Raw genomic sequence first — 24,318 nt, forward strand, 5'->3', positions numbered from 1 at the left:
CACTGCAGAGAAAGACAGAATAAAGTGATCTTGTCCTCTGTGGATGGCAACAGGCTTAAGCCTCAGCAAGGGTGATTCAGTTTAGACCCAAGGAAAACATCTGAAGCACTGAAAAGGATTACTTTAATAGACTGTGGAGTCTCGATCACTGGAGATAAATGTATCTCTGCAATGGCTTAGGTGCAGTTGATCCTGTCTTAGGACAAGAATTCAGTCTAGATGACTTCAGAGAGTCCCCTGGTTCCTGTGCTTTTGTAGTTCATCTGGGCTGGATCCAGCTCCATTTGACTCCAGCGCCTGAAGAAGGGGGAAAAAAAAGGAGTAAGTGGAAAGGGGAAGTTCCTTTTAAAAACTCTGCCACCTGTGCTAGAATAGTACAGAGTATTTTAAGTCTTCTTCTCTTAGGTATGGTATCCCTTTTTTACATTAACTTTTCAAGACTTCTTTAAGAAGCAGTTAACTTGAAGCACTTCTGTCCTTTGTGATGATGAGGGAAAAAAGTTACTTTGTTAGAAGAGAATTTGGGCCTTGGTCTAATTATTTTTCATTTCTGCCAGGAAGTGCACACTAATCTGTCGAGTAAAATATATCTCCCTGCTTTATTGGTTTTTTTTCAGTCTTGCAGGATGGTGCTCTTAAACACTTTTGTAGCAGCTTCAAACATACTTTTCATCAAAGCCATGTTAAACATGCTATGATACCACAAACAAAAGCCTCTGTTCATAACAAATCATTAGAATTTCCCCAGAGTCCTGCTGATATAGCATCTGTTGATACAAATTAAAATCATTCTATGATGAATTATTGGGAATTTGCAGATAGGTTTTTTAGTAGCTGAAATGCTCACTGACTCCTAAAATTCGTGCAGGGATGGAGGACATTTGAAAGGTTCAGCAAGAAGTTACTTTGCGGAGAAGATGGGGAAAAGAAGGCAAAGACCTTAAACACCACAGTCCCTGGGAAGTATGAAAGGACAGCTCATACCCAAAAAAGTCACTGGCAGGAAGAAAGCCTTTAGCTTAGTTAAGGGGACTTCAGGTGTGGCTTTCTGCTTTGCAGTGCTGTTCAGGGGGAGAAAAACAAGGGAAGAGGATGTGCTGGGGTAAAGTAAGGGATGAACTTACAAACACCGTGGGGGTGTTTGTGCTCCCCACGGCACAAGACACTGACATTTTCACAGCAGCCCTGCAATGCACCATCCACATCTACAGAGAAGATGGTGCTACTGCTGCAGCAGCTGCCCTGGTATCCAACTTCTCTCAAGCTGCCCCGGACAGCTACTGAACTTACTTACTAGCAAGTGTGATTTCATTCTGGTGAAAGCAGAGCTGATAAACCCCTAAACCCAAGTCAAGAAAACTGCAGAGAGCAAGAAAGAAACCCAAACCCCAGATCCTTTACTCCTGTTTTGAGACAACCTGTTTTGAGACAACCTGTTCTGTTCTGGCTTACCTTTTCACAATGGCAATTAAGACAGGAGCTCAGCAGCCTTCTGAAGGCAGCACCAACCAGTGCTGTGCCCCAGCAGTGCTGTGCCTTGGCACCCTTCTATGAAATGCTGACCAAGCCCTCAGCCTGCTTTGAGCAGGACACTGGACTAGAGACTTCCCAAAGTCCCCTTCAATTCGAATGAGTCTGCACTTCAGAAACATCAGGAAGGAAGTCAGTGACTGACACACCCACAAGGATGCAACACATGGAACATTACTTGTACCAAGCCATTATAAAATTTTGGAACGCTTAATGGTGTCATTTTTATCAGCCAAGGTATGATAAAACCAGTGCATTTTGAATCCAGGGTAGTACATGCTACAGCAGTAAAAGCACAGTTTTGACTGTGCAACTCTATCTGTGCACAGTGTCAGATGGCACACCACTCACAGGATTTACTTGCATAGGTCAGCACTCCTGATGTGAGGGAGGATCAAGAAAAAATAAAAACCTGAGCATGCCACTTACTTACAAAGAAGTCTCTATCTTTATCTGTCAAATATCAAATTCACAAAACTCTCTCTGAGCACTTGTCTTCAATATCTGAAAATACCTGAATACCTGAAAAACCTTCTCCTAACAGTTTTATTATCGTCTGTTTCCTGCTTTTGAATGACCACTGCATGGCTATGTAACTGTAAGAACACTGCCTGCAAGCTCTTTCAGAAGGAGCCTTATTTGTACTTGCTTAAAAGATTGCATTGTAACTCTTATACTGAGCACTTTTGAGGTTAGGCTGTGAACACTGCCTGGGCAAAACCAGGCTGTCTAGAGCTTACAGTGACAATGGTCTTTATTTCCTTTACTGGAAGACACAATACCAATTGTTTGGTTGAGGCCAGGTCTTCACACCTGAAGCAAAACTAAGCCTTATCTTGTACTCAGATCCTGGCAGCTATAGAACAGAGAAACAAAACACTTATAAGGCTCAAAAAGCAACACTAGAAAAGGTGGCCTAAAATACCACAAATTTCCAGCTGACAACCAGAAGTGAAAGGGGCTGTTTATTTACAGAAGAATAAAGTGGCTTCTGAGAATATTAACATAATGTCAAAATGGGGACAACTTTAATACTGTAAGTACCAAATAGTAGGTAAGTGATCTCTCTAATATGGGGGGAAAAAAAAAAAATCACCAAAACCATCCTAGGAGGAAAACCTGCCTAATGCTTGTAGAAATGGAGACAAATTTTTCTTCTTTCTCATCACATCACATCTCCTGCACAGGTAACTTTGTACAAGGACTCTGATGGAGAAGACTTCGGGTTCAGTGTCTCGGATGGTTTATTGGAAAAAGGAGTGTATGTTAAAAACATTCGACCAGCTGGCCCTGGTGATCTGGGAGGTTTAAAACCATATGACAGACTTCTACAGGTAATGTTTGTGCATTGTGCAGGTTTGGCATGAAGGGACATCACATATGGATTACTTTGTAGAAAGATTTATAACCACGCTGGGGGTTGTTTGGGTGTCCATGTTCGGAGATGTGATTGCAGAAAACTGCACAGTTTTGCAGTTTTGTTACTTGGAACAGCCCAGTAATCTACACTGCATATTATATTATATTATATTATATTATATTATATTATATTATACTATTATTATAATATATTATAACGAGCACCACCGTTTGTATTTCTGCTGGGATGTTTTAAGGGGGGCACGAAGAAGGTCAAATGACCATAATTGCTCTGCACCACGGGCTGTGCTGTGTAGATTTCTTAGATTTCTTTTCTTGGCAAGAAAAGGCAGCACTTCATGGAGCTTTGAACTTTTATGCAGTGGCACTAAAGCTGAATTTTCCTGTGCAGTCAGATTTACATAAACAAATTCTTTCAGAATGCTAGGTATTTTTGAACTCCGAAAGAAACATACAAATGCTCACTAGGAAGCTGGATTTCCCAAAGCATTCCCAGACAGATTTGTCTTTTTTGCTTTTCTTGATACAAACCTTGGAATTATTTCTGTATTTACTCCAAGTGTTGACTGACATAGTTGGAATAATGTGATACTCACTCAGCACCACACTTATCCCAGTGCCAAGCTGGACTATGATGAAAAAACAAAATCATTTCTCAACTGGCCCCAAAAAAATATTTTATATAAATTTATATCTATTAGGTAAAACCAGAGAAGACCTGAACTGAATTGAAATCTCACATGTGCTCTACTGGATTTCAATTGACAAACACTGAAGAACAGAAAAACTATGTGCTGTTAAATATCATTTATGGAGTGGGCATTGTGACAGCTGGCAACAGCCAGTATCAGTGTAAATATCCCCATTTCAGCTACATTCTGTTTTAAGAGTGAGTAGAAAATTAATTGATGTCTTCAGATTAGACACCATGGTTGAACAGTCTTATGTTGGGTGATTCTCTACTTGGAATAGTTAAATCAGGCTCCATAGTCTCAAGGATAAATCTGTTTCTCTTGTGATCTCATTTTTTTTCTCCCTAAAATGGTAACAAGAATCAATCTTCCCATCAATCAGGTAAACCACGTCCGCACCAGAGACTTCGACTGCTGTTTGGTTGTGCCTCTCATCGCAGAATCTGGCAATAAGCTGGAACTGGTCATTAGCAGAAACCCACTGGCATCTCAGAAGGGAAGCTCAGAACAACACACTTCAGGGAGTGGGGAGTGGGGTGATCCGAATGCTGCCTTCCTTCAGCAGAGCGGACGCAGTGTTAGTACGGAGACGCGGGATCCTACAAATACGTTATAGCAGAAACCACCTGAGTGGGACATTCGGTAACAAAAGACAATTATGGTGCTAAATCCATTTAAGATTTCTCTGAGATTGAAGCTCAGATGCTGTACAGCACTGAAAAGCACAGGAGGTCAGTCAGTCTGTCTCAAGGCTTCTATTAATCCATGGTTACTTTGGAAATAGTTTCATTCTTCATAAAGTCAAGTCATTCCATTCTAAACAATCTAGGATTAGTAACAGTAAAAAATACATAAGGGCCTTCTTTTTTCCCCATATAAGAAACTGGGGAGATATTTTAAACATGATCTACATGTTCTTCTCCCTTCAGCAGCAGCAGCTGTTTGAGGGAAAAGCATGGAGTTAACCTCTGCTAACAAACAGCAGTGTCCAGGTTATGCAGTTTTTAAAAATCCTTTTATCAGGAAGGTGCTGCTGTCTGATGGACAAGGCAGAGTGATTTACTGCACTGGGTTTTCCTGTGAAATGGCTCCATCTCTGATTTTGGAAACCTTTATTCGCTGGCGAGAAGGGTGCACTCATTAGACAAAGCAGGCTTTAGATGTTATAACAAAATCCTTGCAGGAAGCTGCACTTTGCATTGAACATTACTCCCCCACTTAAGCAAACTTTGTTAGAACATATGTTATTCCCTATGCAATGAAATATTTAATGGTATGTCTTGCAACCTGTGGGGATTTTTAAGCAGAGACTTTTTTAGTGGGATAAAACCTCTGATGGGGGATTACTGCAAAGAGTGAAACTGAAATTAGTTCAGACAAATTAGAAAGGTTTTTTTTAAAAGAAAATGGCTTTTTTAAAATGATGTCAGTGGAGATTGATACAAAAGCTCTTTAATGATCCATAAACCTGTAAACTTGTACTGTCAGACATGAGCTTTTTAAGTGAACCAGTTTCATGAAGGAAGAAAGGTCCTATTTAATATGCTTTATTTTCAGCCTCCTTTATGATAAACATTACCCCCTGCAACACATTTTTAGAATTTAAAATTGTAAATATATTTTACAAATACATCACACAAATTTTCTCCCCTCGTCCCCCAAGCAATAAAATACTGCCAGTTGCTTTATATGCTCACCAGCAGCTGCATTGGTTTATTCTGGTATTCAAGTTGTTATTGGTAATTATTGTTCTTGGTGAATATAAAGATACTGGATTTGTACATTTGTAGAGTCTCCATATCTAAGCAATCACCTTACAGAGTTGTTTCTGGTCAATTTAAACTGTTAACTGTATCCCTGTTGCTGTTTCCAATACATAAACAAGCTCACCTGCCCCGCACACACAAGTATCTCTGATCTATTTCAGCACTGCCAGAAAAGGCCAGAATGACATTCAAGGCTGAATCATGTAAAAAAAAAAAAAGAAAAAGAAAAACAACAAAAAACCCAAGGTTCATGAGTCACTTAAATATGTATTTTTATTTGTAACAAATAAGTATTAAACTGTAAAGTATTTTTGTACAAATTTAATACTTTAATAGCATGATATTTATCGTCTATGTTACGTTTTTTGAAATTCAAACTGTTGCAAATATTTGTATGGAAAAACTGTATAAATTGAAATAAACAGTGATTTAAAGACATTAAAAATGAGGTAGAGTTTTTTGACTTTGTATTTTTCCCAGTTTTAGCAAAAAATACCATTTTTATACTTGTGGTATACTTCTTCCTACATTATGTGGAAAAAAAATTGTTAAAAGGTAAGCCAGTTGTCCACATTTTAGTACAGTGTGTCTGATGATTGATTTAACATTCAATTTATTAATGTCAAAATTACAATGCAGCAAGTCCCATAATACACATGAGAACGTTGAAGGTGGAACGTTATCTGAATTCTGATTCGGAGTTTTGCTTTTCTTACCAAGATCATCATCAGCATAGAACTGTTGGCTAAAGCAGCAGTAGCAAGTTGTAAGTTATAGAAAAAGTTTTCTATGTCACTGCAACTTTCTTGTTCTATCTGTAACAAGATTAAAATCTGTAATCCATCAAAGCTTCATGGCCACAAATCTGCCACATTAGAAAAACCTGAAGTCATCCCCTTTGTAAACTGTTTTTTTTTACTCGAGGAAACTATAGTTTTGGCACATCAGTAACAGCATCTCATCAATACTGTAGCATTTGGAGATAGATACATCTTGATATGTAGTTAGGAGTCTTTAAACCAAAATACATCCTCGTGTATTTTTTAAGGGAACATCTGGATCCTCAAAGACCTGTAAGTTCATTCTTCATCAAAACAGAAGAATTACATGATTTTTAATGACCAGTGCAGCAATGACTCTACTAAAAATGGATCACTGAAAATGGAAGAGGCTCAGTGTAAAACAAGCTGTTCTTCATACAACATGCAAAACCACAAAAGCCTTTGAAAGGCACCTGCATACTCAGCTTCTCCATCCCAAAAATCCCGAACCAGTTCAATAACGGTTCATACCAAGGACAGTTAATAATTGTCTGTTAGCTTTTAAAAAGCTTCTTAGGAATTGGCTGTCCCAAAGTTAGATTCTTAAGTCTGGAAGATCCAAGTGGGGATTCTGCTACTGTTGTCTGTCAAAACAAAACAAAAATGTTACCCAAGTTTGAACCAGACCTAAAATATATTAACGTCTTCAAAAAAGGCTTTCTCCATGAGCTCAGAAATCAAATGGAATGGGAAAAAAAGCATCTGTTAGCAGATTTTACTTTACAAAATCAATTTTAATTATTAAATTTTATATACATCTTTCACAGCAGGTCACCTAAGTACTGACAATTTGTGCACAAAACAAGCTGATACAGGCTAAGCTGGCCAACAGATCACTCCAGTGAGTAAAAAGATGTGTAAGTTTACTGCTATTGACCTTTTTTTTTCTGTATAGCCATGTATTACTCTGCAGAGACATCTGCCAAATTTCACTGGTTCACCAATTACTGGTCAACTTGAAAATTATTAAATAAATATTAATAAAACAATCCTAACAGCACCCAGGTGACACACAGTGAAAGAGAACGCAAAAGTTTGTTTTAAGCTTTCTCAGTAAGGAGATACTTACAGGGGGTATTTTTGTAACATCCTCAGGTGCAGGAATTTGCCTTTTACATGGACTTTGCAGCAAACTGCCTGTCTGCTCTTTACTGAGAACTGATGACCCTTCCTGTGTCATGAGCTCACTTTGAAGTTCAGGTGGGTCAGGAGCACCTTGAGTTACAGAAAGAGACTCAGTCTCAAGCTCTTGACTTTGCCAGCACTTCATCAGGGGAGAGGACATTTGTTTGGGACAGTTGTTTGTTTCTGCAATTGCCTCTCTCAAAAATCTCTGCAAACGTGTTTTTCTGGGCACATTCTTTCTCTTTATTGCTCTCCTGAGGTGCAGCTCTTCAGCCACGATGTAGACGCGGCAGCGGCCCCTGGTCACAGCCGTGTACACGTGCTGCCAGTGCTGCCGGCCGGCATTGCCAACCACGTACACGACGGTCCTTTCCTCAGAGCCCTGAAACGTGGCACAACGCTGTTTCAAAGACTGATCTCCAGTAAATAGTTAAAAAAAAAGACAAGAATGAGGAAGTTGGAGACAAGTGGGGAAACTCAAGAGTATTTTCTATCCCGCATTCAAGGAATTCTAGTTTGAAGAAGAGTTTCTGATTCTTTCATGAGAAAATACAGTGCACTAGCTCAGCTCACAGCTGCTGTGTTTTTACCTGGAATGTGTGAATAGTTCTGGCCCAGGCATGCTTTATGTGGCACAGCTTCCTCAGTGCTTTGTAGTTCACAGTGAACGTGGAGCCATACATGCTGCTGATGGTCAGGAAGTGCTCTTTATCAATTTCTTTATCCTAAAGGAATAGCACAACACTCAGCAGTGAGCCTGAATCGGCTGCTGGATCAAAGTCTGTACATCCCTATTCTAGCTTTCCCTGAAATTACAACAGCTGCAATATCAACCAATTGAAAGAGTTTCAGAAGACACGAAATCAAATAAATTGCTGTTTTTCACTGACCACCTTCAAGGAAAACAGTTTCCACTGTTCAGGGCCTACCCTAACTACTGACACTTTCACTGCTCAACTCACTGAGTCCAGCAAAAAACCCAGTTTTTTGTTGCTATTATTTTAAGGCCAGCTTGGTTTTCTGCCAGGGAAAGCTTATGCTGTTACATTACTCTTCAGACTACATTAAACATTATCCATTTCAATTACAATACATTTGAGTATTTACAGAATGCATTTACACTGAATACAATCAGACCAACTGAAATACACTGTACAAAAACGCCCAGAATTGGAGTTTTTGTATTCTCTATTGTACCTTGCCTCTTTCATGCTTTTTACATGATTGTTTAGCAGAACTAGGTATGTATTATGGGCTAACTTATAAAGTGTGAATTGTTTTGTTCTGGGGATTCAGCAAGCACTGAATCATTTCCCACCAGGTTTTCTTTGCACAAGTTCTTGCAGCAAGGACTTACCCCTGTTATGAAAAATATATCTCCATTGCAGAGTCTTTTGCCCTCATCAGCCTCTGCAGTGGGTGTGGTTCCTCCACTTCTGCATTCATGGCCATTAGGAGCCTCTCCGACACCACAGGCTGCCAAGAGATCCTTGAGATACACATTGCGTGTGCAGGCAATCTTGTCCCCCACTTGAAATAGAAGTCGGTTCTTATGGTCTCTAGGTCAGAGAAAGAAAAAAATGTATTTACAAAGTGTGCATTTACCATCTCTCAGTATTTTTTCTCTTTCCACTCTCTATACTTGACCCAGATTAAAAATCTTAGTAATATTCAAAATAGTTAAGATCAAACATTTATGTCTTGAACTTTTGTAAAACCCTTTGGTAAAAAACAGTAATATAGCATAGAACAAAAATCCTGCTTCCAAAAATATTTCAGAATCTATTTAGTAATCATATAGTGGCAAAAAAAAAAAAAAATTAACCTTGAGAGTTTTTTTCATGTTGCTTTTATATGAATTTTGAATATTCAATAGTAACTTAAATCTCAGAATTCACATAGTGTATTTAAATGAAAGGCAGTTTACCACTGTTCAAAATGAGATTAAAGAACCCATCAAATGAAGTTTATTATATGAATGATTTATAACATAATCAGATCTAGATGAAACATTGAAGTTTTACAATCTTATTTTACAGTGTTGGCCTGGCTATAACATTTTCAAAAACAAAATGAGATTGTTCACAGGAAAAATGCAAAACACAGGCCTACCTGGTTAAATGATTTGAATAGTGCTGGCAACAAAGTTCATTTATTAGATCACAGTCCTGCCTAAAGCATACAAAACAAGAACATGAACAAAATCATGATATACAAAACATACAATTACTAGCAATGTCACATAGCATTAATTTATAAATAATGGAAAAAGCCCCTTTTCTCTCTGATGATCTTCCACCACCTATTAAGAACAATTACTGATTCAGAATTTAGAAAACAGAGCAGTAAAGGAACGGTTTTGTCTAAATACCACAGAAAGTGTTTGCACTGTACACCTAGATTAGCTAGACTTGCTTTTAAGATAAAGAAGAAAACTAAAGAAAAACTAAAGCCTGGACAGATTATTTTCTGTCTGTGGATGTATTAAAAATAGCCAGAAGATTTATTTGCTTTTTAAAGACCTGGAATTTTAACTTTTAAATGCAAATTAAGTACCTATATTCTAGAAGAATCATACACAAAAATCACTAATAACAGTATGGTACCTGAATGCAGACTGGAGAAATAAAACTGGTATCAGAGTTACTCAGCATTCACAAATTGCTTATTTGCTCACTGGTAACCTGCAAATAGTGGGTGTTTTTTACTTAGTGAGAAAAGGTTCTTCACAATTAAAGGTGGAAGAGTTTTTTCCTAAGTACCATGTTGTGCAGAACTCAAGTTTATGCACTATTGGTACTACTGCACATTATTTTTATCCCTCCAGTGTTTCATGCATACTATTCATGCTCCTGTGATTACTAACTTCCAGTCTTTCTTCAAAGTGTGTTACAGCCCTACATCCCACGCTTCTTAAGTGATAAGTATTCCAAGTATTTAGTAATTTTATGCTATTGCCACTAGTCTCTCCAACTCAACACACTCAGCTATTTTTAGATTGTGGTTGCTAGCAAGGATTTTTTCCATGTCTGCCTGAATACTCTGTTACCTTCTGAAAGCAATGAATTGTGATTGTTTGGCATCCTCCAATCCTGGCCCTTTTTTAAGTAAAATCTTTATGGCAGTTTGTAAATCTGTTTTAAAAGACATAAAAGGTAAGGCATAAAAATATTCAGAATTTTAAAAAGAAAAATATAATTCAATATGAAATTGCCTTTGCTTATTTCTTGCTTTAATGACATTTCAACTTGTTTAAAACAGAACAAAAAAGAAACAAAAAACCCCCCCAAAAAACTCCCATGCAAAATTACACACCTCCCAAAGAAACAAAAATACACCACAAAACACCCAGGAAAACATCATGTAGTTAATCCACTATTAAAATCTGAGGAACAAGAGTGATATGGAAAGAGACAAAGTCTTTGTGTTAGAAACACAAAGCTGTTGTATTAAACAACAGCTGCATGGAGTTTATTTCATGCAAAGTAAGGTTTTGATACTGCACATCAAAGAGGTAAAGATGAAATCTTTTCAAGCCACAGACCTATACACTTGGATTTCACAGAAGAAATCTACTTTTAGTATTCTGTTTGCTGAGTGTTTTGCTAGAGTAAGATAAGGTGATAAAGTCTGCCTATTTTTTTTTCACGTTCCCTTTGAAGCTTCTTGATGCATATAAAACAGAGGCCACTCAAGCCACTTACACCCAATAAATGCCAAAAAACCCAGTAAACAATGGCTCTAGCCCTGACCCCAAAACATTTTAAAATAAATACTGGCATCCCTTCTTAGAATGTTCCTAACTCAATTCTACAGGTGGGAGCACATTCCTGTGCAGGACACCATCCTGTTACAGTTGCTTTTTACTCAAATGATTCACCTCTGAATCAATTCTGAAAAATTTTCAAAGTTTGACAGCTCCAGCTATAATATAAAAAGACAATCACATTCAATTACAGTGGTGGAAGCTGTCCCCCATTTCAAAGTCTAACGGGTGAGCTGGAGCTCTACAGACCCTTCTTTGCACTTATGGATCTTGCTGTGTGCACTTAAAGAAGGCAAAAGATAAACTCTTAATGTAGCATTTGAATTTATACCACAAACAAAGCCAGACTAAAATCTTCCCAAAATTTTAGCTCCAGACAATAGTCTATGCTTTACCAAAGGGAGAATCAAGATCATAAATTGACTATACACACATACTGTCACAATTCCCGCCAGCAGCCAAAGCAATAAAAATAAATTTCTTCTCCGGGCTTGGCATTGTTATTTCCTCATTCCAAGCAGAAACTTTCAGCACCTCATCAAATTCAGGAAGCTGCCGGTGAGAGATTCTGGACCAGAGCATTGGAGGGAAAACCAGAAAGTTATTTCCAGTTAAAGAATTTCAGTGTATCATCATCTGCATCAGCCTGAAGGTCGTCACTTAGAAATTTTTTGTCATCTACACTACATGCCCTGAAAACTCTTTCCTCAGAGCATAACTTAATTTCACATTGAAAAAATTGATAATTTAGTCTCTTAAGCCTCCATCACTGCAGCAGATACTTAGTATTACCCATACAGTTCTTCCCATGGGAGCAAAATGGAGTAAAACAGAAGTGTTACCAAAAAATAAGTAAGAATGTTTGTAAAACACTTAGTAGTTCTGGACATCTTGCAAATATTCAGAATATTCTCCAATTCAACTAACATCAAAACCTAGATTTTGTTGTTAGAGGTTTAGAAAAATCATGCACTGATAGGAAACAAGATTATTTCCAAAACAGAAGTAATGTGAACACTGGAAACATTTAGAGTTTCTAGGTATTAATACAGACAAAAATAGAAAGAAACTGATGTCATGGCCCTTGACATCTAAACTGTCCAAGCAACTCAGTCTGTTTTAGTTGTTGTCACATTTATCAGCAACGTTTTAAAACTTCCTTTTTAGAGGAGCAATTGTAAACCATTTTAGAAGGCATGGAGTCAGTTGTGCATTTACAACTCATTTGAAAACAACAGAGTGTATCTGATAGCATGATACTAAAATACATCCCGTAAAACTCAAGGGTGTTCCAGTACACACATTTTTTTGTCCAATATATACTTCTGGAAAAATCTATAGCGTTTTGTTGCTATTGTTTTGGGGGTTTGTTTTTAAAAGCAGTGTTACGGATTTGGACCAAAAAAACTAAGAGAAGCAGTACTACAGAGTCAAATCCGGATGCACTGCTAACTGCAGGTAAAAGGCCAGGCAACGCTTGCAAGAATTCTTCATACACACATCAGGATATCCTACTGTGAGGAGCCAATTCAGTTTTGTTACGCCTCAACGATGGTTGTCAGAGGCATGTGGGGGAGAGGTGCACGCGTGCCATGTGCAGGAGGCAGCCAGAAGCAGCCTTGTCCCGGGGAGGGCTTCGCCTGGCAACACCCATGAGGCAGGCAGTAGGAGATACCATGGAGGGGCTTCTCCGGTCAGGTCTCCACCAGTGGACGGCACAGGAAGGCTGGACCGGGCCAATGGTCCCCTGTCCTCGGGCAGACTTTAGGAGAGCCAGGGGGGTATAAAAACTGACTACATCAGGGCTCGCTGGGGCTCGCTACTGTTCCCTATTCCTGCTCGCTCCCCCCCTCCTTTGCCCTGGCCCCAGCCTGCCTTCTAGCTCTTCTGCCCTCGCACCCGTCCTGCCTTCCGGTGCCCCTGACCGCTGCCTTGCCACTTCGCCCCGTGTCCTTGCCTGGGCTGCCTGCATCCAACCCTGCCGTCCCAATCCAGCCGTCAGTGCCCGCCGTGCCGCCCCAGTCCAGGCGGTCGCCGTGGCCCTGTCCGGGGTCCCGCTCCTCCCGTCCGAGCGCCCACTCACCGCGTGCCCGGGGCCGTCGCCGTGAGAGCCGCGCCCCGCCGGGAGCCGCGCAGGCTCGGTCAGAGCCGGCCCGGCCGCGGGCAGGCAGCGGCACAGCCCCCACCCCCGCCTGGACACCGACAGCACCGCCCTGCCCTGCTGGGGGTAACGCTCTGTTCTTCTCTGTGTCTCCTCTCCCCCACTCCTTTTCCATTTTCCTTTCTTTTCTGTCTCCTCTAGCCGTCTTTCGCTCTGGCAACTCCTTCTCCTTTTTGTTATCAATAAACGATTCTCAGATACAGTGTTTGCCTCGTTTGGCTTCATTCGTTCCTGACCATCCATTTTTGAAAGAACTCTCTGCAGTTCCCCACAGTGGAACACGACACCTACCTTGATGCATTATCTACAATTAGTTGCGATTCAGCTCTATGGTTAGTTCGCAGTTCCACAGAAAAGCCTCTTGATTTTAGACCCTCAAAGATATCAGCTAACATGTTTCCTGGGTCTATGCTTGGTAGCTGTCTAGTATCACCTAAACAGAATGCACGTTAGTTTTTGTGAGAAGGAATAACATACCATCTGTTGAAAATTGTCTTGAAAAAAAACCACCACTGGAATTAATAAATCTTCAAGCCTCTACATAGTAACATACATCCTTAATACAATTCACAAGAAATAAAACTTTCAAGAATCTGAGAAACTTTGGGAATAAAATTGTAGTGTAGTTTCAGTTTTTTTATACTCCTCACTCAGTAATGCTTTACTAGCAAGTGCAAATTCCTCTGCTTGATAAGCACTGACACTGATCACATCTTATTCAAACACTGTTTGAAAGCTACATATTTAAATACAAATGCCATAAATAGCATGTCAAAAAGCAAACCTCTGAGAAAGCATAAAAATTTGACTTTACATTTCTTTGCTTTCCTTTTTGAATTAAAACAAGATGATCCTAGCATTGAGAATGGCATGAAAACGCCCTTCTAACATATGATTAATATGCTAACATTAGCTCCTTCAGATTTAAGGAAATCAGAAAAGTTTTCCAGTTGCAAGATGTAATAACCTACCACATGGAAGTCAGAATAAGAAAAACGCTGTTAAACAGATAATGGAGATACTGATACTTTCATACTGACAGCTGGAAAACTTGTCTATCTCATCTGACGTTAAGAATTAGCAGAAGTATCCAAGTACAGAACAGTGTAACATTCTGGGGTTTTTAAGAGACTCGGTGGGAGCTCTGATACTTATACTGTATATTGTGTGTTATTAAACATAGCATGATGCTAAATTTGCTGTTTCACTTACCTAGAATAATAAGTTTAGCAAGCTGAGCATGCTCACACAAGAGTTTTAAAACTAAACTAAGAATGTGTACAGACACCAAACTTCCTTCATCCACAATCAGAACCGTAACTGCAGAAAACTTCCACGGCTGTGCTTGTTCAGTCCGCCTCCACGATTTGAAACTATAGATAATCTAGAAACAAATAAAAATAAAGTAAGCTCTGACAGTAATCAACTGCAAACAACTGTCTTATAAAAGTAGACAGTGTGGTATCTTCTAATGTTGTATGTAGAGCTATTACCTGGAATTCTGACCTTAAACCTGTAAAGACCCAGAAGACTCAACCATTTAGTCTTATTTTCCTCCTCAGTGAATATGTTTCTAGCTGAGAAACTTATCGACACTTACATAAAAGCAGTCTTTTTTTTCTGCAGGAACTGTTAAAGACACAAGGTCAGCCATTAGGTTGCTCAGTAACAGAACACCGCCTGCTATAACCTGCTGTCATTAATAAATGCCCAAAATTGCATGGGGAAGGGGAACAGGCAACTGACTATCCAGTCCCCAAAGATAAAATAAGCCAATAGTACTTTTTATGTTATTATGATTTCTATTTATATGGGTTATTCCACACCTCCAGTGTCTTCTTGGCACCTTTTGCTACCTAGAACAAGAGACTTGACCTAAGTTTATTAACAAAGAGTTTGCTTTCTACTTTTTTCTAAAAAAAAATTCCACAATACCTAACAGTAATTAAGAAAACACTGTGCAAATGAAATTTCTCTCATTATTCAACCCCAAGCTACTGATCTTTTCATGTATGTGCTGTTATGATTGCTAGGCAACAGGATCCTAGAAAACAGCTCTACCACCTAGAAATTATTTTTGTCTTCATTAAAATAAAACACAAAACTGAGAAAGTGAAAAAACCCTAGATGATGCCCTAGGGAGGCACAAGTTTCAGATGTATATAAATAGTAAAGAAACCAAAGTTACAGCAAATAATGTATGACTGATTTATGATTCCCCAAAACATAACACTGACTTTCAGATCCTGACAAGCTGTACCCAAGCATCAAAATTAGTAACAATAATAGGCTACATGCTTCATAAGGGAAGTTCAATAACACGCACTTTTTTTCCCAAAACAAGAATGGACAGTGTCAAAAGGTGTTTCAGACCTAGTTTAAAAAAAAGAACCAAGAAACAAAACCTGAAACAAACCTTACCTGATGCAGTGTATATGCAGGAAGCTGAGTTTTTTCTCTCAAAAGACTTGTTGCCCTCCCTGTAGGTGCAGTGAATAGTACATTCAAAAATTTTTTTGCATACATATTCTCTGACTCCCAGTGGTGATCAAATGTATTCCATTCCTCAGATGCATCCAAGTCTTCTTCAAAGTCCTTAGAAGCAGCTTCCACTTCTATTTCCATCTGCTTTAAATGACGAAAAAGGCGGCTAACTATTGTACTCTTCCCACAGCCTCCTTTTCCACTTATGATTGTGACAGGATTAGAACAAATTTTTTTCACAGCAATCAACTGATCTTCGTCCACCTCTGCCTTACTCTGGACAACAGACATAGAGCCCACATCCTTTTCAGGAAAGTGATTTTCACCGTTAGGATTGTCTGGAGTATTTTCCTTCATGTCATGTGCCTGGTTAATATTCATTTTGTTATCTACTGTTTCTCTTGATGCCTCAGAAATGCTAAGTATCTTTTTCACGTCCACATCCAGTTTCCATGTGTGGTTTGACAGCAGATCACCTACATACATTGCAATATCTTTTTCCGATTTGTAAAGATGAGGCAGAAACACCAGCTTTTTCTCCCTAATCACTACACTCTGATCTTTCAAAAATTCAAGAGATTGCCAAACATGCTCAATGGACATGTGTTTGGATACAAAATGAGCTAATTCATCTTGATCTTCATATGTGTGTCCCATTTGTCTACAGCGTGTCTTGAGCTGATCATACAGAATTAATGCATTCTTCTGCAAGTCAGGAATCTTCCAGAGGAGATGTTCACACTGACAGAAGGCGGCCCATGTTGCCTCACAGTAAGAAAGATTCAACTCCTTATACATAATCTTCTCCCCAAAAAGAGTAAAAGGAAACATATTTATTTCAGAAGATGTTAGCCTCTTGCTGAGTAACATTCCTCCTAGTAAATACAAATTGCAATTCAGAGGGTGGAAGTTTGCAAAACTGTATGTATTTTTCGTAACGTATGAAGTTATGCATTTCAAGCTACATGAAAGCAAAATACTTAAAAGTAAGCTGGAATGATTCCTCTTAGTCATCCTTCTGTATGAAACAGAAACTTTAAAAACAAAAAGCCTGGCACAGAAATTGACTATTAGGGAGAACTCATGCACACCACATAACACATTTTCATGTAAAGGTACACAAACTGTAGAAACAGAGCAGAGGAAAGCCACTGACCAGAATACTGTACCCAATTCTGAACATGTTACTTCAAGAAATACACCACCTGTACAGACACTACCACAAAAGAGTGAAAGACTGAGATGTGCGAAACAGATTAACTATTGTGAGCAAGAAAAATTAATTGCACTTGCTCAGTCTTAAGAGAAAAAGCTAAAGAGAGTCTTCAAGCAATAAAAAACTGCAGTGAGAACGCAGGTCCTTGAAGCAAGAGAGCAACAAGTCCGTATTGCATCAAGGAATAGTCAAATTGGACATCAGGAAAATCTTTTTAAAGGAAATTATGTGAAACTCTGGAATTTATTGGCTATCCTGCTGAAATCAGAGCTCTTAAAGACAAGCCAGAACATCCATCAGTAAAGCACTGGGAGCCTAAAGCAGAGGGAAAACCAAACATATTTGTGAACAACTAAGCCGTAGCTCCCATGTGAGGTACGGGACTGCTAAGATGAGGTGCAGCAGCAAAGCTCACGGCAAGTGCAGCAAAGGAAAACACGAAGGTAAGAAACCACTGCAAATTCCATTACAAAAAACAAACTACTGTACCAATAACCTCTTACAAAGAAACTTATCAACCTTACTGTGAAAGCACAGACACTGTTCTACATACTAGGAACAGAAAGTCTCATTTACCGGTATAAAACTGAAGAGAACAGTTGAGGATTTTAAATTAGCTATCTGACTTTTGGCCCAATTACCTCAACCAATTACCAATTTTCTCTCCCTTGTAGATAAACAAATTTTAACAAAACCACTTTCAAAAATCTTCTGAGATTTATTTATTCTAGACCAACTGGAAAAACAAAACCCTTTGCTAAAACTGAGTCCAGTACCTCATCCGTTTCCAAATGAACTGTGCTTAGCCCCTACAAATGCCCATTTAATAAAGTGAACAAAACTAGAACAGCACTGTAGTCTAATGCACCTCAAATGCAGCAAACACCATATTTTTACCGTATGTAACATTACTTACCCTGCTGAATCCAAGTTTCCATGGCTCATCCTTTAGTATCTCATCCAATTTTGTTACCATCTCGTCAGCTACCTCCTCACCATCCATATCAGCCTTTCTTTGCCAACACATCTTATCTAACACACAGCAAAAGTGGCGTGGCAGAAGAATGGGCAAGAACTCCAGTATCCTCGGAAAAGCCAGAGCTCCCAATACCGCCTTTCCTGCAACTGCACGCACCATAAACAGAGGAAGTTTTACGCAATATACAAAGATAGCTGTAAAGCAATTTATACTGACTCTGGCTTCATCCTTCTGCCTCCCTTATATCCAAGACATCACAAATTTCTCTCATTTTCTTACTTTTTGTAATGCTTTTCAAATTCTTTTAAAAATCTTTTTTCCCTGAACTGCCTTGGGAAAAAAACAATGTAAACAGATGACATAAAACCAGCACCTAAATGTATTCACTTGGAAAATATGTATTATGCACTTGGTTTAAACTGCACAGTCAACAGCATTTCGTAGAAAGTCAGTTCAAATCTCACCATGCCTGCCTCTTACCTAAAAAAGTAATTTTCATACAGATGTACAGAAAAAAATTTCAAATGCAAAATAAGAAAAGAGGCTTCTAAATGTGTAGTTTCAGATCAGCAGAGGAACTTACAAAAACACTGCTCTCCACAGGCTTTCTCAAAGACCCCAAAATTAAGTTATCACTTTCTCTGTTTATACCAGTCATGGGCTGAGAGAGAGAGGAATAATGAAACTGACTTGCTCTATATTTTGCTTTAAAAAAGTAATTTCAGAAGAAAGAAAAACATATTTCAGAAGAAACTGAAACTTTTGAAAGCTTTATCACTTGGAAAAAATAGGCTATTTTTAATTAAGTGTTAAGGAATATTTAAAACACTATTTTTTTCAGTTAAGTACTTTTTCTGATCACTGTCTTACCCTCATAAAGACAAAGATAAAACCTTTTCTTACCCTCATAAAGACAAAGATAAAACCTTTTCCCTTTAAAGCAAGTACTTAATTTACATGCAAATAAACAATACATAATATTTCCATACACCAAGAAATACCACGAAGGTTTGAAGAACAAACTGCTTGAGCCCATAACAATTTATGACAACCAAAAAAATTTACAATACTAACAGTAGCAACTGGGGTAGGGTAAGGGTCTATATTGCTCAGTGATAGAGAAAGATTAAAGTTTAAAATGTAGCAAATTAATTAAAGCTAGACACTAGAAAAAATCACCAACTACAAGGGTGAAGGGAGTATGTAGGCACACTGTGAAATCTTTACCCCTGTGGATCCATGAACATACTGGACAAGCCTCAACCAAATGCAATCCATATATCCCATTAAAACTTACACAGCAAATCATATCTGTGTTCCTACTACTATCGATTCCTATCCCTTTGTGGTCATGAAGAGATTTGAAGTCCAGAAAGAAGAGTAAGGAACTTTACTATCGTTACAAAAAGAGAACTAAAAGCCTGAAAGCCTACAGAACTCTGAACATTTTCCTCTCCTTACACATGGGATTTGAAGTAAAGTCAGTTCAAGTCTAGCAGAGGCTCTGAACTCTCCTTTATACATAATTTGACATCCAAAAGAGTCACCTCCATCATCTGACCTGACACTGCCCAGTAAACCAAATACTGGAAAACTGTTTGCTTACAGGTAACAGCAGATAGACCCTGCCTGTCTGTACAGGTTATGGAAACAGATCATCAGCGTAAAACAAGAGCTCTAACGCTGAGGGCACACCTCAGACATCCTGACTTCCTTTGTATTTCAGTGTTTTGCTTCAGGCCAGCTAAGTCTGGTCCCACAGACTGAATGCCCATTATAGATCAGAGTACCTCAGGAATGCAAGTGGAACACATTGCTTGGGTTTCATCCAGCAGGAATACAGTCAGTACTCTCAGAGACTGCATCACAGTGGGGACAAGGGGCATGTCTGCTTCAAAAGCACACTCCTGATCCAATCTCTAACACTCATGTAGTCACACTCATGCAACCACACCAACATAGCCCACAACAGCATCCTCAGCAGTCCTGAACTATCTCCATGTGGAGACACTCCAGTGCTTCCACAGTCTGCTCCCAGCCATACTAATCTGCCGACAGGTGGGATTCAAACACACCTAGATAGTCTATTTGGACTATGCTGAACTCCTTCTCTCATCCCTGTACTACAGAGAAGCACCTATACTACTTTTGAACACATGCCAGCCCTAAAAAGCCATCACCACCATGCTTAAGTAGTGCTGACCCCATTTTTCAATAAGCCTTGTTATAGCTGAATAAACTATAGGAAGCACCAGTGTCTTTGGATTGTAGAATCACAGAAGCATAAAATCGTTTGGATTGGAAGTGACCTTAAAGATCAACTAGTTCCATACCCCTGCCACTGGCAGGGACACCTTTCACTAGACCAGGTTGCTCAGAGCCCCATCCAGCCTGGCCTTGAAAACTTCCAGGGATGGAGCATCCCCAGCACAGACAATTCTACTTAGTAAGCCTACAGAATTCAGGAAAGTCCTTCTGTATGTCCATTTCTAACTGATCAGTTGTCCTACTAACCTGAAATATTTTAAAATAAAAGAATCATTTTACATTCAAAATTCGCTTGAATATACATTTCATATGAATACACATTAGTCTGAACACAGTATATAAGACAGAACTCCTTAGCTTATAAAACAATTAAAATAGCATAGGATATACCTACATGATTTTGAAACATAATAGAAGATGTCATAATCCTTGGTATCTCTTTGGATCCTCCTTGGCTGTAACTGTGAAACTTGGAACTGTTTTAGTTTTTCTTCCAGATTTCTAAAACTCAGCACTGACTCCATAGGAAGCCAAGCAAAAAATTTTTCTTTCCAACTTTCAGGAACATCACATTCCTTAAGAAAGAGTGAAAATACTTGTCGGTTGTTTTCTTCTACATCAGTCTGCAGAAAATACGATGGATATCCTTGCACAAAGTACTTTGACCCCATTTTTTTAGCTTTAACATTAACTTTCCACCAAGGGTCAACTAATGGAAAACGTCCAACTACTTCATACTCCTTTTTGGTGCCACATTCCTGTATAATAACTGAATAATTAAAAAGAAAAACAAATCAAATGTTAATTGACAGTCATAAAAATTAAAAGTTTGTGTTGATTAAAAGAGGTTTTGTTTGTTCAACACTTGTTTTTGTCTTTTCTGTAAGTTGCAGTAGTAAGTAAAGCAGGGGTTTTCATAAACTCCTGATGCCAGTCTCTCCACTAGTATTTAAAAACAAAAGTGAAACCAATCTCAGAAACAAGCACTAAAACTCCTTCTCTAAGCATCAGGAATAAATCTTACCTATGAATTTATTAAGCCAATTAAATACACACGGTTTAATATTATGGTTTACTGTTTATGCCAACTCAAGTTTACAACTGAATTTTAAACAGTTTTATTGCAAAATATTCTATCACAATGCCTGCAAAATCTTCAGGTACATTTGTATGCCAAATATTTCCTGCAAGTGAAACCACCAAAATTATAAAGAATTAATATAATACATTCTTAACATTTTATATGACCTAGTTTGCCTCCTCTTTGCCTTCAAAAAAATAATACACCGTTCCCTGATCGACAACTGGGGACTCATTGCTACGACCAGAACAAAGTGGGCACCTATGATAAGCAGGACCTCTTCCTCACCCGTGCAGCTCTTAGGTCTGTAAGAACTTATGTATTTCTCCCTGGTTATTTAGCTCAGTTTAGCCATTTTAAAAATAACTTGCAGATAAGATATTTCTTAGGCAGAGGTTGCTCCAACTTCACCGACTTTTCTAAGCTCTAAGTAGAAAGTAGGGAATCATTAACACCAAGTATCAACACTCTCATTTGCCATAAAAGAAAAAAATGTGCTTTTTTGTGTAAACTTAGCTTGAATGGGAAAACCTTGCGTTTTCTTATTGTTGCAATCCTGTGCCCGTAGAAAAGCACAGATCACACTTCCCTTCCACTACCTGTCCATAACCTACTTCGGTTCCCTGTCCCTCCGCTTGTGATCAATTCAGACAGCGGGGAAGGGCGGAGCTGGGACCTTTCCCACGTGGAAAGCGCTGCGCACGGGCGGGCGGGCCTGGGGCCGAGCGCCGCCATTCCCGCAGGGCCGGGCCCCCCGCTCGCTTCCCCCGGCGCCCTGCGCGGAGCCCCGGCCCCGTGCAGGGAGGGCACCGCAGCCCGCCCGGCCCCGCTCCCGCCGCCCCTCACCGGCGCGGCGCGGGGGCAGCGCGGCCGACAGCTCCCGCCCGGCGGCCTCCAGGAGCGCATCCTCCGCCAGGAGCGGCTCCTCCTCGAAGTCCTCGTCGCTCTCCTCCTCGTCGCCCGCTGCCTCCTGCCGCAGCGGCCGCAGGTGCCCCCACAGGTCCAGGGGCGGCCCCCGCTGCCCGCCGGACACCGCCATGCCGCCCCCGCCGGAGATCACTCCGCCCCCGCGGAAGGGCGGGACGGCGGGCCTGGGGCGGCGGCCAGGAGCGGCAGGAGAGGGTCGGGAGAGTCGGGACCGACGAGTCAATTTTTTTTTAATAATTCGGGACATAATTCTCTGTCTTTCTGTTTTTACACGACCCCCATCACAAAACCATCAAATCATGACATCACACTTCCAGTATATCCGATTATGTTTTACCCAGCTGCCCCCAGATTAATGTTACGTAAAACTGGCAAACTGTTCTGCGGAAGGCCCGCATTGAAAACCACCCTTCCTTCCTTGTACTGTAGCCCTGGAAGTTCCACAGCTGTTTTAGAAGTGAGCTAACTTTTTGATACAATTTAATGAGGACAAAGTCGTCGAAGTAAAAGCAAACTGTTTTTTAGTTACGAGTCAGCGGAGTCGGGTGTGTGTCTCCCTCCCCAGAGCCGAGCACACACACACCCAAAGCGGCTACATTTTATACCCTTTCCCGGCCGGCGGTCCCTGTCCCCTTTCCCATTGGGCGCTCGGGAACTTACATCCTCTCCCGACCGCCTACTACTCTGTCACCCCCCTGTCATCCCACCTCCCCCTCAGTCAAATCTTCAACCCCGCCCCTCTCCCGGTTCACAGCAGTCCCAAGAAACCCACCAGAACAGATCGAAACCAAAAACAACACAAAGAACCAATAACTTTCATTATTTAACTTAGTAACCTTTTGGCTTCAGCAAAATATCACCCATCTATCACAGCTGCTTAGTCTTTACTTTTGTTCAACACCGGATCCTTGCCTTTTCTGAAACGTTATCGCAATTCATTGATGAAATACCAAGCTTCTCATTTTCATTATTGATCTCTCACTGAAGTCCCCCAGAAATCCTGCTATTCAGTCATGAAAGCAAGTATTTCTACAACCTGTTTTAAACTGATTTTCACTGGTTAGTAGTTAGCAAGTTAATATTTGCTATGTTGTTATGTAGCTCTGTTTTTTCAGCAAAAAGTCACAGTTGTATTCTTGCATGTTCATGCCACTAGCTAGCATATGCTTTCATCAATGAATTGTAAGATTTATTTTAAAAAAATCATTTTGCTGATTGTTGTGTTTTGATTTGCCCTCTCTTTATTTTTTAAACTATTTTCTTCCAATTTCTTCTTTGTTTTGCTTTGTACTGTCACACAGTACACTGGAGGCCACTGTGGATGTCTTGCTGCCACTTCAGAGTACTGGCAAGCAGATTAAAGGAGACGCAAAAGCAGCAGGTGCTGGTGCAAAGCTGGTGGATTCTTCTGATTGAGGTTAAGTAACTGGGTGGTTTTGCACCCCGAAAGACCAAGGTGCAACATAGAAATGCCCCCAATACTACACTAAATAGAATGCAGCAAATAAGTTGCCCAGCTTCTGGGAAGAAGCTGTCAGCAGCACAGACATACCCTTCAGAACAGTAATATTGGCTGTTTGTACGTGTGTTTAGAACAAGTGATGTATAATAAAATAGATCAACATACAACAACTACTTTTGGTCTAACCTAAAAGAGGCACAATTCTTTTCCACATTGTTTCATGACTCCTTCCCATGCATAAGCCAGAAGGCCTTCGACCCACAGGACTACCCTGCAAAGAATGTTCCCCTCTCGGCCACCTTCCTCCTTACATAACTGAAGGGCCTTCATCTCTCTGACACAGAAGCATGGACTCCCCCTCTGTCCTGGTGAGGTTCTCTGCCATTTCTTCATCTCTGGGAATACCTGCATTGCTGTGTCAAAGTAATACCTATAAAAAGACAGAGACGTGTAAATACAGCCGTTATTATTTTAAAACCCAGCTGCAAGTCTCATGCACGCATAACAATATTGAAATAGTTGTTTTCAGCTCTTGTGTGATGAATACTGGTATTGTTTCTCCAGCTTAATTCACAGATAATGAAGTAACTGCTTTACATGGCAGGCTGAAAACACATGGCCTATAAAAGAGGATGGAAACATGAGAGGGGATGGAAACAT

General features: G+C 39.8%; 2 protein-coding genes across 4 annotated transcripts in view; one reads left to right on the forward strand and one right to left on the reverse strand.

Moving 5' to 3' along the window:
* GRIP1 (glutamate receptor interacting protein 1) overlaps window positions 1-4,218 on the forward strand; it is a gene marked incomplete at both ends in the record, with an annotated part of 221,262 nt that extends 217,044 nt beyond the window's left edge. Inside the window, 2 exons of the mRNA XM_082280305.1 lie at window positions 2,718-2,864; window positions 3,985-4,218. Of these exons, the coding sequence (XP_082136431.1) occupies window positions 2,718-2,864; window positions 3,985-4,218 (381 nt within the window). The remainder of the gene's footprint in view (window positions 1-2,717; window positions 2,865-3,984) is intronic.
* On the reverse strand, window positions 243-22,308 carry HELB (DNA helicase B; the record flags this gene model as incomplete). 3 transcript variants are annotated; one of them, XM_082280307.1, is made up of 14 exons in its annotated part: window positions 243-297; window positions 6,661-6,773; window positions 7,259-7,696; window positions 7,905-8,039; window positions 8,672-8,873; window positions 9,427-9,486; window positions 10,364-10,448; window positions 11,518-11,648; window positions 13,533-13,674; window positions 14,454-14,625; window positions 15,663-16,526; window positions 17,858-18,066; window positions 20,583-20,957; window positions 22,116-22,308. In XM_082280307.1, 13 exons carry the CDS (start codon window positions 22,306-22,308, stop codon window positions 6,684-6,686), a joined length of 3,096 nt encoding a protein of 1,031 aa, XP_082136433.1. In that variant the 3' UTR covers window positions 243-297; window positions 6,661-6,683. The 3 variants fall into 3 exon arrangements, with proteins under 3 accessions (XP_082136433.1, XP_082136432.1, XP_082136434.1); XM_082280306.1 differs by lacking the exon at window positions 243-297 and having other exon boundaries at window positions 5,722-6,773; XM_082280308.1 differs by lacking the exon at window positions 243-297 and having other exon boundaries at window positions 5,722-6,773; window positions 20,583-20,763; window positions 22,116-22,292.
* Window positions 22,309-24,318: the final 2,010 nt, after the last annotated feature.

The sequence above is a fragment of the Coloeus monedula genome (assembly GCF_965178545.1).
Source record: "Coloeus monedula genome assembly, chromosome: 4".
Taxonomy (NCBI): domain Eukaryota; kingdom Metazoa; phylum Chordata; class Aves; order Passeriformes; family Corvidae; genus Coloeus; species Coloeus monedula.